Source organism: Callithrix jacchus, chromosome 8 (genome assembly GCF_049354715.1).
Source record: "Callithrix jacchus isolate 240 chromosome 8, calJac240_pri, whole genome shotgun sequence".
In the NCBI taxonomy this organism is placed as follows: Eukaryota; Metazoa; Chordata; class Mammalia; order Primates; family Cebidae; genus Callithrix; species Callithrix jacchus.
Window position 1 is genome coordinate 5,157,539 of NC_133509.1, and position 13,637 is coordinate 5,171,175.

The 13,637-nt window shown below is 44.8% G+C and overlaps 1 protein-coding gene across 2 annotated transcripts in view; it reads left to right on the plus strand.

The window, feature by feature from the left end:
• CCNB2 (cyclin B2) overlaps positions 1-13,637 on the plus strand; it is a 73,407-nt gene that overhangs the window by 56,249 nt on the left and 3,521 nt on the right. For both annotated transcript variants that reach the window (XM_054240427.2, XM_054240426.2), the window contains exons 3-7: positions 3,662-3,775; positions 7,368-7,538; positions 7,641-7,799; positions 8,901-9,137; positions 9,441-9,581. In XM_054240427.2, coding sequence (XP_054096402.1) covers positions 3,662-3,775; positions 7,368-7,538; positions 7,641-7,799; positions 8,901-9,137; positions 9,441-9,581 — 822 coding nt within the window. The remainder of the gene's footprint in view (positions 1-3,661; positions 3,776-7,367; positions 7,539-7,640; positions 7,800-8,900; positions 9,138-9,440; positions 9,582-13,637) is intronic.

Here is a 13,637-nt window from a genome sequence, read left to right on the forward strand (position 1 = left end):
AGAGGCTGATTTTGTAGAGTGTGAGGTGACAGTGAGGACTGAACGTGCACACAGAGTCTGATTTTGTAGAGTGTGAGGGAACAGTGAGGACTGAACGTGCACACAGAGGCTGATTTTGTAGAGTGTGAGGGAACACGACTGAACGTGCACACAGAGGCTGATTCTGTAGAGTGTGAGGGAACAGTGAGGACTGAACGTGCACACAGAGGCTGATTTTGTAGAGTGTGAGGGAACCGTGAGGAGTGAACCAGAACACAGAGGCTGATTCTGTAGAGTGTGAGGTGACAGTGAGGACTGAACGTGCACACAGAGGCTGATTTTGTAGAGTGTGAGGGAACACGACTGAACGTGCACACAGAGGCTGATTTTGTAGAGTGTGAGGGAACAGTGAGGACTGAACGTGCACACAGAGGCTGATTTTGTAGAGTGTGAGGTGACAGTGAGGACTGAACGTGCACACAGAGTCTGATTTTTTAGAGTGTGAGGTGACAGTGAGGACTGAACGTGCACACAGAGGCTGATTCTGTAGAGTATGAGGTGACAGTGAGGACTGAACGTGCACACATAGGCTGATTTTGTAGAGTGTGAGGGAACAGTGAGGACTGAACCTGCACACAGAGGCTGATTCTGTAGAGTGTGAGGGAACGGTGAGTACTGAACGTGCACACAGAGGCTGATTTTGTAGAGTGTGAGGTGACAGTTAGGACTGAACGTGCACACAGAGTCTGATTTTGTATCGTGTGAGGGAACAGTGAGGACTGAACGTGCACACAGAGGCTGATTTTGTAGAGTGTGAGGGAACACGACTGAACGTGCACACAGAGGCTGATTCTGTAGAGTGTGAGGGAACGGTGAGGACTGAACGTGCACACAGAGGCTGATTCTGTAGAGTATGAGGTGACAGTGAGGACTGAACGTGCACACAGAGGCTGATTCTGTATAGTGTGAGGGAACAGTGAAGTCTGAACGTGCATATAGAGGCTGATTCTTTTGGGTGTGAGGGAACAGTGAGGACTGAACATGCACACAGAGGCTCATTTTGTAGAGGTAAAAGTGAGGACTGAACGTGTACACAGAGGCTTATTCTGTACAGTGTGAGGGACCATTGAGGACTGAATGTGCACAAAGAGGCTTATTCTGTAGAGTGTGAGGAAACAGTGAGGACCTAACGTGCACACGGGCTGATTCTGTAGAGTGTGAGGGAACAGTGAGGACTGAACGTGCACACGGGCTGATTCTATAGAGTGTGAGGGAACAGTGAGGAGTGAACCTGCAAACAGAGGCTGATTCTGTAGAGTGTGAGGGAACAGTGAGGAGTGAACCAGAACACAGAGGCTGATTCTGTAGAGTGTGAGGGAACATTGAGGACTGAACCTGCACACAGAGGCTGATTCTGTAGAGTGTGAGGGAACAGTGAGGACTGAACCTGCACAGAGAGGTTTATTTTGTAGAGTGTGAGGGAACAGTGAGGACTGAACGTGCACACAGAGGCTGATTCTGTAGAGTGTGAGGGAACAGTGAGGACTGAATGTGCACACAGAGGCTGATTCTGTAGAGTGTGAGGGAACAGTGAGGAGTGAACCAGAACACAGAGGCTGATTCTGTAGAGTGTGAGGTGACAGTGAGGACTGAACGTGCACACAGAGGCTGATTTTGTAGAGTGTGAGGGAACACGACTGAACGTGCACACAGAGGCTGATTTTGTAGAGTGTGAGGGAACAGTGAGGACTGAACCTGCACACAGAGGCTGATTTTGTAGAGTGTGAGGTGACAGTGAGGACTGAACGTGCACACAGAGGCTGATTTTTTAGAGTGTGAGGTGACAGTGAGGACTGAACGTGCACACATAGGCTGATTTTGTAGAGTGTGAGGGAACAGGACTGAACGTGCACACAGAGGCTGATTTTGTAGAGTGTGAGGTGACAGTGAGGACTGAACGTGCACACAGAGTCTGATTTTGTAGAGTGTGAGGGAACAGTGAGGACTGAACGTGCACACAGAGGCTGATTTTGTAGAGTGTGAGGGAACACGACTGAACGTGCACACAGAGGCTGATTCTGTAGAGTGTGAGGGAACAGTGAGGACTGAACGTGCACACAGAGGCTGATTTTGTAGAGTGTGAGGGAACTGTGAGGACTGAACGTGCACACAGAGGCTGATTTTGTAGAGTGTGAGGGAACAGTGAGGACTGAACGTGCACACAGAGGCTGATTTTGTAGAGTGTGAGGGAACAGTGAGGACTGAACGTGCACTCAGAGGTTGATTTTGTAGAGTGTGAACAGTTAGGACTGAACGTGCACACAGAGGCTGATTTTGTAGAGTGTGAGGTAACCGTGAGGACAGAGTGTTCACACAGAGGCTGATTCTGTTATGTGTGAGGGAACAGTTTGTGCTGAACCTGCACCCAGAGGTTGATTCTGTAGAGTTTCAGGTAACAGTGAGGACTGAATGTGCACACATAGGCTGATTCTGTTGGGTGTCAGGGAACAGTGAGGTGTGAACGTGCACACAGAGGCTGATTCTATAGAGTGTGAGGGAACAGTGAGGAGTGACCCTGCACACAGAGGCCGATTTTGTAGAGTGTGAGGGAACAGTGAGGGCTGATCATAGACTCAGAGACTGATTCTGTAGAGTGTGAGGGAACCGTGAGGACAGAGTGTTTACACATCGGCTGATTCTTTTGGGTGTGAGGGGACAGTGAGGGCTGAATCTGCACACAGATGTTTATTCTGTAGAGTTTGAGGTAACAGTGAGGGCTGAACGTGCACACAGAGGCTGCTTCTGTAGAGTGTGAGTTAATAGAACTGAACGTGCACACAGAGGCTGATTCTGTTGGGTGTGAGGGAACAGTGGTGTGTGAACGTGCACACACAGGCTGATTGTGTAGAGTGTGAGGGAACAGTGAGGACTGGACGTGCACGGAGATGCTGATTCTGTTTGATGTGAGGGAACAGTGAGGATTGCATGTGCACACAGTCTGATTCTGCAGTGTGAGGGAACACTGAGGACTGGACGTGCACAGAGAGTCTGATTCTGTAGAATGTGAGTGAACAGTGAGGCCTGAACTTGCACCCAGAGGCTTATTCTTTAGAGTGTCAGGTAACAGTGAGGATTAAACGTGCACACAGAGGCTGATTTTGTAGAGTCTTAGGAAACAGTGAGGACTGAAGGTGGACAAAAAGGCTGATTGTCTAGAGTGTGAGGTAATAGTGAGGACTGAACCTGTACACAAAGGCTGATTCTGTAGAGTGTGAGGGAACAGTGAGGAATGGATATGCACAGAGAGTATGCTTGTGTGGAGTGTGAGAGAACAGTGAGGACTGAAGGTGCACACAGGCTGATTCTCGAGTGTAAGGGAACAGTGAGGGCTGAACGTGCACACAGTGGCTGATTCTGTAGAGTTTAAGGGAACAGTGAGGAGTGAACGTGCACACACAAGGTGATTTTGTGGAGTGATGTACAGTGAGGATGGAAAGTGCACACAGAGGCTGATTCTTTGGAGTGTGAGGGAACAGTGGGGGCTCAATGTGTATGCATAGGCTGATTCCGTAGAGTGTAAGGGAAGTATTAGGAGTGAATGCACACAGAGGCTGATTGTTTATTTTGCTTTGTTTCACCCCACTGGGTCTCTTGCCCTATTCCTGTTTCTTTTTCGTTATAGAAAGCTCAGAACTCCAAAGTACCATTTCAACCCACCAAAACAACAAATGTCAACAAACAACTGAAACCCACTGCTTCTGTGAAACCAGTACAAATGGAAATGCTGGCTTCAAAGGTAGGCAGTTATGAGTTTACCCACATACTTAAGGAGGTAGCCTGCTTTAGCCAGACTAGAAATGTGCCTTTATCATTGCTTCACCTTTTAACAAACATATGTAGCTAGAGCTCTGCTTTGAATCAGCAGTGTGTGAAATGTGTATATATACCTTTTGTTTTTGAGATGGAGTCTCGCTCTGTAGCCCAGGCTGGAGTGTTGTGGCGTGATCTCTGCTCACTGCAGCCTACGCCTCCCAGGTCCCGGTTCAAGCAGTTCTACTTCATCCTCCCAAGTAGCTGGCATTATAGACACGAGCCACTATGCCTCGCTAATTTTTGTGTTTTTTCTTTTAGTAGAGATGGGGTTTCACCTTGTTGGCCAGTCTGGTTTTGAACTCCTGACCTCATGATCCGCTTGCCTCAGTCTCCCAAAATGCTGGGATTACAGGTGTGAGCCACCATGCCCGGCTGTATATACACCTTTTAAATGATGCTAGTTAACTTAACATTATGACCTTGAAGCTGGGCATGGTGGCTTATGACTGTTATCCCAGCACTTTGGGAGGCTGAGGTAGGAGGAAAATTACCCTGAATAATAACGTTAATTACCTTAATACCGAAATAAAGGATGAAAATGGTTGGGAAAATTCATGGAGTGAGTGGGATTTTTAGGTGTAGAGAGAAGTTGATAGGAAAGGGCACCTTTTTGGAGAACAAAGGAGCAGCAAGATCAAGGTAGCAAAGTGGAAATGGATCTGTAATTGGTCCTTTGGTTAAGGAGTCTGAAAGACTATGCTGAGTAAGGTGGCTTGAGTGAGGAAGCAGAAGGTAAGGCTGGGAAGAAGGTTGCAGTTGGATTTGTAGGTCTTGGAATTTCGATTTTTACGACATTAGACTTGAGGAAACAAAGTTTTGAGGAGTAAGGAAATGAGGAAAACAATGCAGGGAGGTAAGTTAGGAGGTGTCACACTTGCCCAAGCAAGATGATGAGGGTCTGGAGCCAGCCTCGTCTTCCCTAAGCACCTGCCCAGACACCACTGTCAGCACTGAGTGTGAGAAGACAATGTCACATGCGTTAGGCTGTCTCAGAACTCCTTTCAGGGACATCATCTTGTATTTCAGAAAGAGTACTTTGGACTCATGGCTTGGAGTACAGGAGCGGGACGCTTAACTACTTGGGTGTTAAACCATTTGTGCAATAAATGAGCAAAAAGTAGGAAAGTCAGGAGAGGGAGGTAGCTTTGGGAAACGTATCCTGTTTGGCTTCACATTTGTTGAGGTATCAGCGTAGCTCACTACAGCCCACAGCTCCTGGACTCAGCTTATCCTTGAAAAAGCTAACCTTCAGCTGAAGCTGCATATGCTTATTAAGATGCAAATCTGATTCCAGTCACTTGCTAAATTCCTTCAGTTGTTTCACCTTTGGATAAAATCTGAGCTTCTTTGTGCAGCTCTTGTTCAGCTTTTCAGCCCATCTTCTCAAATCAATTTGCGTTTCCCAGAATTGCTTTGATTTTCTTTGGTTTCCTTTTGCCTATTCGTCTTCCTCTCTGGTACCCTGGGTGTCTCTACTCATTTGTTACAGCTCCTTGAGGTTTCCAGGTTCCCGAATTCTTCTTTTTCTTCTCTTTCCTCTTTTCTTCTTTTCATTTCCTCCTCCCTTCTGTCCCTTCATTCCCTTCCCTCCCTCCCTCCCTCCCTCCCCTTCCCTTCCTCCCTCCCTCCCCTCCCCTTCCCTTCCCTTCCTTCCCTCCCTTTCCTTCCTTCCTTCCCTTCCTTCCATCCATCTCACTCTGTCTGTAGGCTAAAGTGGAGGGACATAATCACCACTCACTGCAGTTTGCTCTCCTGGGTTCGGGTCATTCACCCACTTTATCCTCCCAAGTATGTGGGACAACAAGTTTGTGCCTCCATGGCTGGCAGATTTTTATATTTTTTGTAGAGGAGAGGTTTTGCGATGTTGCCCATGGTGGCCTTGGACTCCTGAGCTGAAGCAATCTGCCTGCCTCAGCCTTCCAAAGTGCTGGGATTATAGGCAGCAGCCACTGCACTTGGCCTGGTTCTCAAATGCTTGAATAAATGTTGTGTGTGCCTGCATACCTCTTGCTAACCTGGTCCTTAGCTTAAGACTTTATTTAAGAGAGTAGGAGACGTTTTAAACGGCTCTGTTTTTCTTGTCGTTACTGTTCTATCCTCTAGACTGGAAATTACTAAGCTTTACTGTAAATTAAAATTGTTCTGTCATAAAGCCTCCTCTTTTTAAAACACATTTTATTACCTTAATATGTATTCTTACAGCTTAGGATCTTGCTAGGTTTTACTGGCAGAAGTACTTCTGGTTAAAGCAATGATTTATTTTTATTTCATTAATAACTTACTTTATAAATTTTTAATTTGCATACTTTTTATAAATAATCCCCTAGTCAGCATAAGAAAGTGAAATACTGAGTTGTATACTTGCTCAGTCTTTGCTTTCTTCTATTTTATTCATAGACTGGATGTGCTTTTCTGCTTTTTAGTTACCAGTTTTTCAATTTGGAATAAATTAGTTGAACAGAAGAAAATATACTACAGAAGAGGCTGTACATTGATCATTGTACTAAAGTAGAACGATCAGTTCCAGTAACCACAGAACCCAGGTGGTGAAGTTTCTTTCACTTATCTAGCACCTACTCTGAGGGATTATATGGACGTTTGAGGGACCTTAGTGGGCAAAATCTAAGCTTGGAGAGCTTTCTGGCAGAGGTAGACAGAAAATAATACACATACTATATAAATTATTGTATATTAGAAGTATAGGTTCTATGAGAAAAACACAGAGATGAGACATATATGGTTATGGTGGGAGGATAGGGATTGGAGGCAGGTGATAATTTTGTTTGTTGTTTATTTGGTTGGTTTTGAAATGGAATCTTGCTCCATCCAGCCCAGGCTGGAATGCACTGGCGTGATCTTGGCTCACTGCAACCTCCACCTCCCAGGTTCAAGCTATTCTCCTGCCTCAGCCTCCTGAGTAGCTGGGACTATAGGTGTGTACCACCAAGCCTGGCTTTTTTTTTTTTTTTTTTTTTTTTTTTTAGTAGAGATGGTGTTTTGCTATGTTGGTCAGGCTAGTCTTGAATTCCTGGGTTCAAGTGATCTGACTGCCTTGGCTTCCCAAAGTGCCAGGATTACAGGCGTGAGCCACTGTGCCCGGCCAGATAATTTTAAATAGGAGTCAGGATAGACCTCATTGAGAATGTAACATTTAAGCAAAACTTGGGGAAGGTAAGAATTACCCATATGGACATAGAGGCAACAGCATTCTGGATAAGAAGAGCCTGGCTGGAGTGCAGCAGTCAAGGGAGAGAAGCAGGAAGTGGGGAGGGCCAGGTTGTGTAGGGTCTGTAGGCCATTAAGAGGACTTAAGTTTTCCGTTTGAGTGAAATTAGAGAGTTTCAGACAGAAGTGTCTCTTGAAGAACTTCATCTATTATATCTTGTATTATTTCCCTCTTGGTATGCTTTAACATAATTCAAATGTGCATATGGTACTGATGATGAAGCCAGCTGGCCCTGGATGTATTTGTGGTTTAAGGCTGCTCCTACCTGTGCCTTCATTTGTTGCTGTAGGGTCCTTCTCCCACACCTGAAGATGTCTCCATGAAGGAAGAGAATCTCTGCCAAGCTTTTTCTGATGCGTTGCTTTGCAAAATTGAGGACATTGATAACGAAGATTGGGAGAACCCTCAACTCTGCAGTGACTACGTTAAGGATATCTATCAGTATCTCAGGCAGCTGGAGGTGTGTGGGCCTTTGTATTTTGGTTGTATAAGCATGTGGAATTTACCACACAGCTGAGAAGGAAACAAGGTTAGTTTTTTAAACTTTTGATTCTACCTACAGGTTTTGCAGTCCATAAACCCGCATTTCTTAGATGGAAGAGATATAAATGGACGCATGCGTGCCATCCTGGTAGACTGGCTGGTGCAAGTCCACTCCAAGTTTAGGCTTCTGCAGGAGACTCTGTACATGTGTGTTGCCATTATGGATCGATTTTTACAGGTAGGCATGGCTCCAGGGACTTCACGCCAGTGGCTCATTGAACGTTGCATTTATGCTTGGGGGATAGAAAACTAAACTGAGTACTTCAGGAAAAAAAGACCAAAAATGAAACTGTGAGAAGCCAAAGAACTTTAGATACTAAAAAGGGAAGTAATCCAGTCGTGTGAAGCCTTTCATGATGCTGACCAATATTGGGCATTTCTTGAAGGTTAGCCCAGCCCTCTTGCCTCAGCCTCCTGAGTAGCTGGGACTACAGCTGTATGCCCCCACAATTGGCTAAGATTTTGATTTTTTATAGAGATGGGTTTTTGCCATGTTGCCCAGGCTGGTGTTGAACTCCTTAGCCCAAGTGATCTGCCCATCTCAGCCTACCAAAGTGTTAGGATTATAATTGTGAGTCACTGTGCTCAGCCATGGTAGATTTTTAATAGGAGAGTTGAAGCAAGAAAAGCGACAAGTCCCAGTTTGGGAGGAAAAAATAAGAATGGCAATTAAGGGAAACACTTTACCCTAGCCTGAGAGTCTCCTTGACTCCAAAGCATTAGTGGAAGTATTTCCAAGCTGAACAATGGGTACACTTTTGGTACGGATTCAGGAAATGAGCCATCCATTACATTCTCACTTTTTTGCTTGGTCTCACCTAATTTCAGCCCATGCTGAGTATGTCAGGTCAGGGCTGCCACGGACACTCAAGTCAGGATGAAGCTGTAGGAAGAGTGACTAGGAGCTTGGTATTCAGGCCTGGATTCTTCCCTTCTTGGCAATTGAATGATCTTGGCATGGTGTCTGAGTCTGTTCTCAGACCATCTATTTGTAATTGAGGAATAAAATACGTGCTTCCTAGAATTTTTGTGAGAATTGGATGAGATAATGTGTGAATCTTAGCATGGTGCCTAGCACAGAGTTACAGTGCCTAGCACAGACAGTTACAGATAGCTGTCATGATCAGTGGTGGGACATTTAGGTCTCCTGTGCCCTTATGAGGGTCATGAGCAGAGGCAGTGTGCACTTTGCCAGGACTTGGTTCCCTTTCTGCTTCTCCCATCCAAAGCTTCACTCTTCTTCTTAGGTGCGACTTTTGATACTTTGATTTTCCATTAGGTTCAGCCAGTTTCCCGGAAGAAGCTTCAGTTAGTTGGGATTACTGCTCTGCTCTTGGCTTCCAAGTATGAGGAGATGTTTTCTCCAAATATTGAAGACTTCGTTTACATCACAGACAATGCTTATACCAGTTCCCAAATCCGAGAAATGGAAACTCTCATTTTGAAAGAACTGAAATTTGAGTTGGGTCGACCCTTGCCACTACACTTCTTAAGGCGAGCATCAAAAGCCGGGGAGGTAAGTGCCTCCAACTCTGTAAGAGACTATTTTCGCTTGGTGTCTCATCCCAGAAACCTTGACCTAATGAAAGGAAAGCTTATTAATTTATAGGACACATCCTTTAGGTAAGTCTTAATGCATACCTCATCAGTTATGAAGAGAAAAGGCCTCATGATATGTGTTTACAACATACTGTAGAATAGAATAATCCTTGAGAAGGATAAGAGAGTTACGTGACTGAGTTCCTAGGCCGTCACACAGAATTGTGCGAGATAGTAATTACAGTTGTGATTTTTACTGTCCCTGGCTGTTCTTTTTTAGGTTGATGTTCAACAGCACACTTTAGCCAAATATTTGATGGAGCTGACTCTCATTGACTACGATATGGTGCATTATCACCCTTCTAAGGTAGCAGCAGCTGCTTCCTGCTTGTCTCAGAAGGTTCTAGGACAAGGAAAATGGGTGAGTAGTGGATTTAAAAAATTAATTAGGCTGTATTTTAGTCTCTCATAATGTGAAAGGCCTTTGCACGACACTGTGCTTGAAGCAGTTGCTTTTGTTTCTGAGACAGGGTCTCTGTTGCGTGGGCTGGAGTGTGATGGCGCAGTCACAGCCCACTGCATCCTTGACCTCCCAGGCTTAGGTGATCCTCCTGCCCGAGTAGTGGGGACTACAGGCAGGCATGACCATTCTGGCTAATTTTTGTAATTTTTTGTAGAGACAGTGTTTTTCTATGTTGCCTAGGCTAGCCTTGAACTTGGCTCAAGCAGTCTGCCCACCTTGTCCTCTCAAAGTGCTAGCATTTCAGGTGTGAGCCACGGTGCCTGGCCTGAGGCAACTGTTAAAAGTCCAAAGGCCTAAAGGAATGCTTCTTGGAAACAGGCATGGTGGCCTGTGCTTGTAGTTCTAGTTACTTGGGAAGCTGAGGCAGGAGGATCATTGGAGCCCAGGCCCAGGAGTTCAAATCTAGCCTGGGCAACATAAGAGGTCCCTGTCTCTTGGGAAAGCAAGCAAGCAAGCTACTTGGAACAATTCCAGTGGAACCGAGTTGATTATACTAAGGCGCATGTATGCATTACAGAGTTGTACAGAATGAGGAAGGCCACTCACAACTGATAACGTATAATTCTTAGATATTATGTTAAGTGAAACAAGCAAGTTGTCAAGCACACAAGATAAAGGAAGGCCACGGCCTGACTGACTTAGCCAGTGAGAATAGAGTGAGCCACTTTGAGGTTCAGACGAGTAGCCAAGGATGGCAGCTCCCTGGGTCTTTGTTTCACATGGCAAAAAGGATACTATGGAGACAAATGGAGCTGGATAGCTGCAATTCCACAGTATCCAATGTGCCTTCTCCACAGGTACACTGTTGTGGAGAAGCCAGTTCTAGACTACTGCTAAGCAGTCTTGTAGTCTGCAGCTATACCCTGGGAGCAGCACAGCAGAAAACGTTGTTAGAACTGAGGGGATAAGAAGCTTATTTGGCCGGGTGCCATGCCTTAATCCCAGCATTTTGGGAGGCCAAGGCAGGCACATCACCTGAGGTCAGGAGTTCGAGACCAGCCTGGCCAACATGGTGAAACCCCTTCTTACTAAAAATACAAAAATTAGCCAGGTGTGGTGGCAGGCACCTGTAATTCCTGTTTAGGAGGTTGAGGCAGGAGAATTGCTTGAACCTGGGAGATGGAAGTTGCGTTTAGCTGAGATAGTGCCACTGCACTCCGGCCTGGGGTATAGGGCGAGACTTTGTCTCCAAAAAAAATAAGAAGCTGTCTTGTGACAGCCTCCCAGTGGGAGATGGCTGGGAGGCAGCTCTGCCCACACTTGCCATCTCCTCCTTTTCCATGAGGATCACAAAGCATTTTGCCAGGACAGATCAGTGGTGGTTTAGGTCTTGGACTGTGTGGCTTATATGGATATAGGCAAGGTCACCAGGCCAGCATGGTGGAGCTGTTCACCTACACATTTGTATGTTGTAGTTCACCTTTTATACAAGAAAGTTTTGTGTGTGTGTGTGTGTGTGTATTTTTTGGTACAGGAGGAATAAATGAGAAGGAATGAAGTGGATACTGTGGGGTTCTGTGGGAACAGGGTAGAGGCTGAGGATGAGAGGACTTCTGATTGTAACTATTGACTTCATAATACAGTGTAACTTTTTAAACTTGTGACCAGTGTAAATATTTTATGCAAACTTTAAATTGTAATTAAGTGGACATAAACAATGTAACTACATGTGAACTTGGTAACAGAACACAGAGGAAAGAATTAAAGTACTTGTTCAGGTGTGGTGACTTACCTGTAATCCTAGCACTTTAGGAGGCAGACAGAGGTAGGAAGATTGCTTGAGCCCAGGAGTTCGAGGGCAGCCTGGGTAGCATAGCAAGACCCCTGTCTCTATAACAAAACTGAAAAATTAGCTGGTTATGGTGGTGCACACCTGTAGTCCTAGTACTCAGGGGGCTGAAGCAGGAGGATTGCTTGAGCCCAGGAGTTCAAGGCTAAAGTGAGCTAGACTCATGCTCCAACCTGGGCAACAGAGCAAGACCTTGCCTCTAAAAAAAAAAAGATCTGTAACTTGAACACACCATTCTGACTGTGCATCCTTGGTGCCATTTAAAGCATGACAAAAGAGAGGACTCAAGTGGTAACGTGAAGTTTCCTTAGTAGGTTCAGTATTGGCTAACAGTAATCTGTCAGTATAATCCTGGAACTGTTTTGTGTGTATTTAGGCTAAAACAAATGTACTCATGTTGTTAAGGACTAAAATTTTCACTCTAAGAACAGTAGTTGTTAGTTGTTTTGTTTTTAAATGATACATGGTCTTGCTTTGTCATCCAGGCTAGAGTGTGGTGCTGCTACCACGGCTCACTGCAGCCTCGACTGCCTGGGCTCAAGTGAGCCTCCCACTTCAGATTAGCAGGGACCCAGCCACACACCATTATGCCTGGCTAATTTTAAAGATTTTCGTAGAAATTGGCTCTCCCTATGTTGCTCAGGCTGCTCTGGAACTCCTGGGCTCAAGTGACCTTCTCACCTTGACCTCTCAAAGTGCTGGACTTACAGACGTGAGCCACTGTGCCTGGCCTAAGAGAGAAAATACTAACAATTAAAAACAGAAGGTTAGTCCTCACCTAGGAAATAGCAAAACAAAATCAAAGGAAAATCCCTCTTATGTTTTGGATATAACAGCAAATTCATAATAAAGGGGCTCAGAAACAGTGACAACTCAGTGATAGCCTCTTTGGTGCCCACATCTTGTATACTGAATACCATTATCTACTGGCAACTAGCACTCTTTAGTGAAACTGCTGATTTCAGGGCTATGGCAGGGGAACTGCAAGGTGAGCCTAGAACAATCTGTGCCAGATAGCACACGAATTTTCAAAGATCATCGAGGTCATATCAAAAGGACATAGAGCTGGTCATGGCAGCATAGGCCTATAGACCCAGCTACTTGGGTGGCTGAGGCAGGAGGATCCGTTGAGCCCAGAGTTTGAGGCTGCAGTGACCTAAAATTATACCACAATAAAATAGGAAGGGAAGGAGGGACATAGGAGCTAGTTTGAAAGGGCTCCAGCTGACTGAATTTGAGCATTAAAAAGAATAATGACAGTAATAGATTATAATGTATTAAAAAAGGATTAATGGATCCATAATGACACAGAAGATGAAAGGGGTTCGTTTTTAAAAATCAGAATACCAGCTAATTAAAATAGAAGGATAGAGTTAGAAACCGACTAATTTTCAACCTGTAATGTAGTAATTTATTCAAACAAGGGTCAGCAATGCATGCAAAAATCATTAGATGGAATAATTTTGTAGAACAAGATTCATGTGGTCTCAAATTATCATCCCACAGATACTAGTTAATTCTGTAGCAAAACTGCACGTGTATAAGGAAGTGATCTGGTGTTTAAGCTTAGCATCACCGTTAGTGGACAACCTGAGTTGCCCTTATTCTTGTGCAATGAGATGTATACTATCACTTACGTGGTATTCATGCCCAAATGTTTGACATGGATTAAATCATGAGGAAATGTGCAAATCCAGAATGTGAGACATTTTAAAATGAACTGCCTGGATGCTTCAAAAAAAGTCACTGGTGATAATGTTTCTTAAGTGAGAATGGTGGTATGGATAGGTACGAAAGGTACTTCTTAGAATATGCTTCTGAAACAGCAGGGATGTGCTGTGATATCTGCAGATCACTTTCCAATGGTACAGCCAAAACTGTGTGTGAGTATACACACAGAGGGAGAGGAGCAGAAAGCGACACACCCATGATCTACATGAAGGGTATCTGGAGGGTCATTCTTCCAGTCTTTCTGTAGATAGGTAATTTTTTGAAATGTTTGAGGCAAAAATGTCACTGGTACCTGGACCAATGGCTTATTTTTAGTCACCTTACTCTTAAATATGCTTCCTTTGGGCTCTCCTAGTTTTCTGAGAATTGATTTCAAAATGCTAGAAGTTGTGCATTTTCAGTTTTTACTTTTGCTTCCTCTTTTTTCCCTTCAA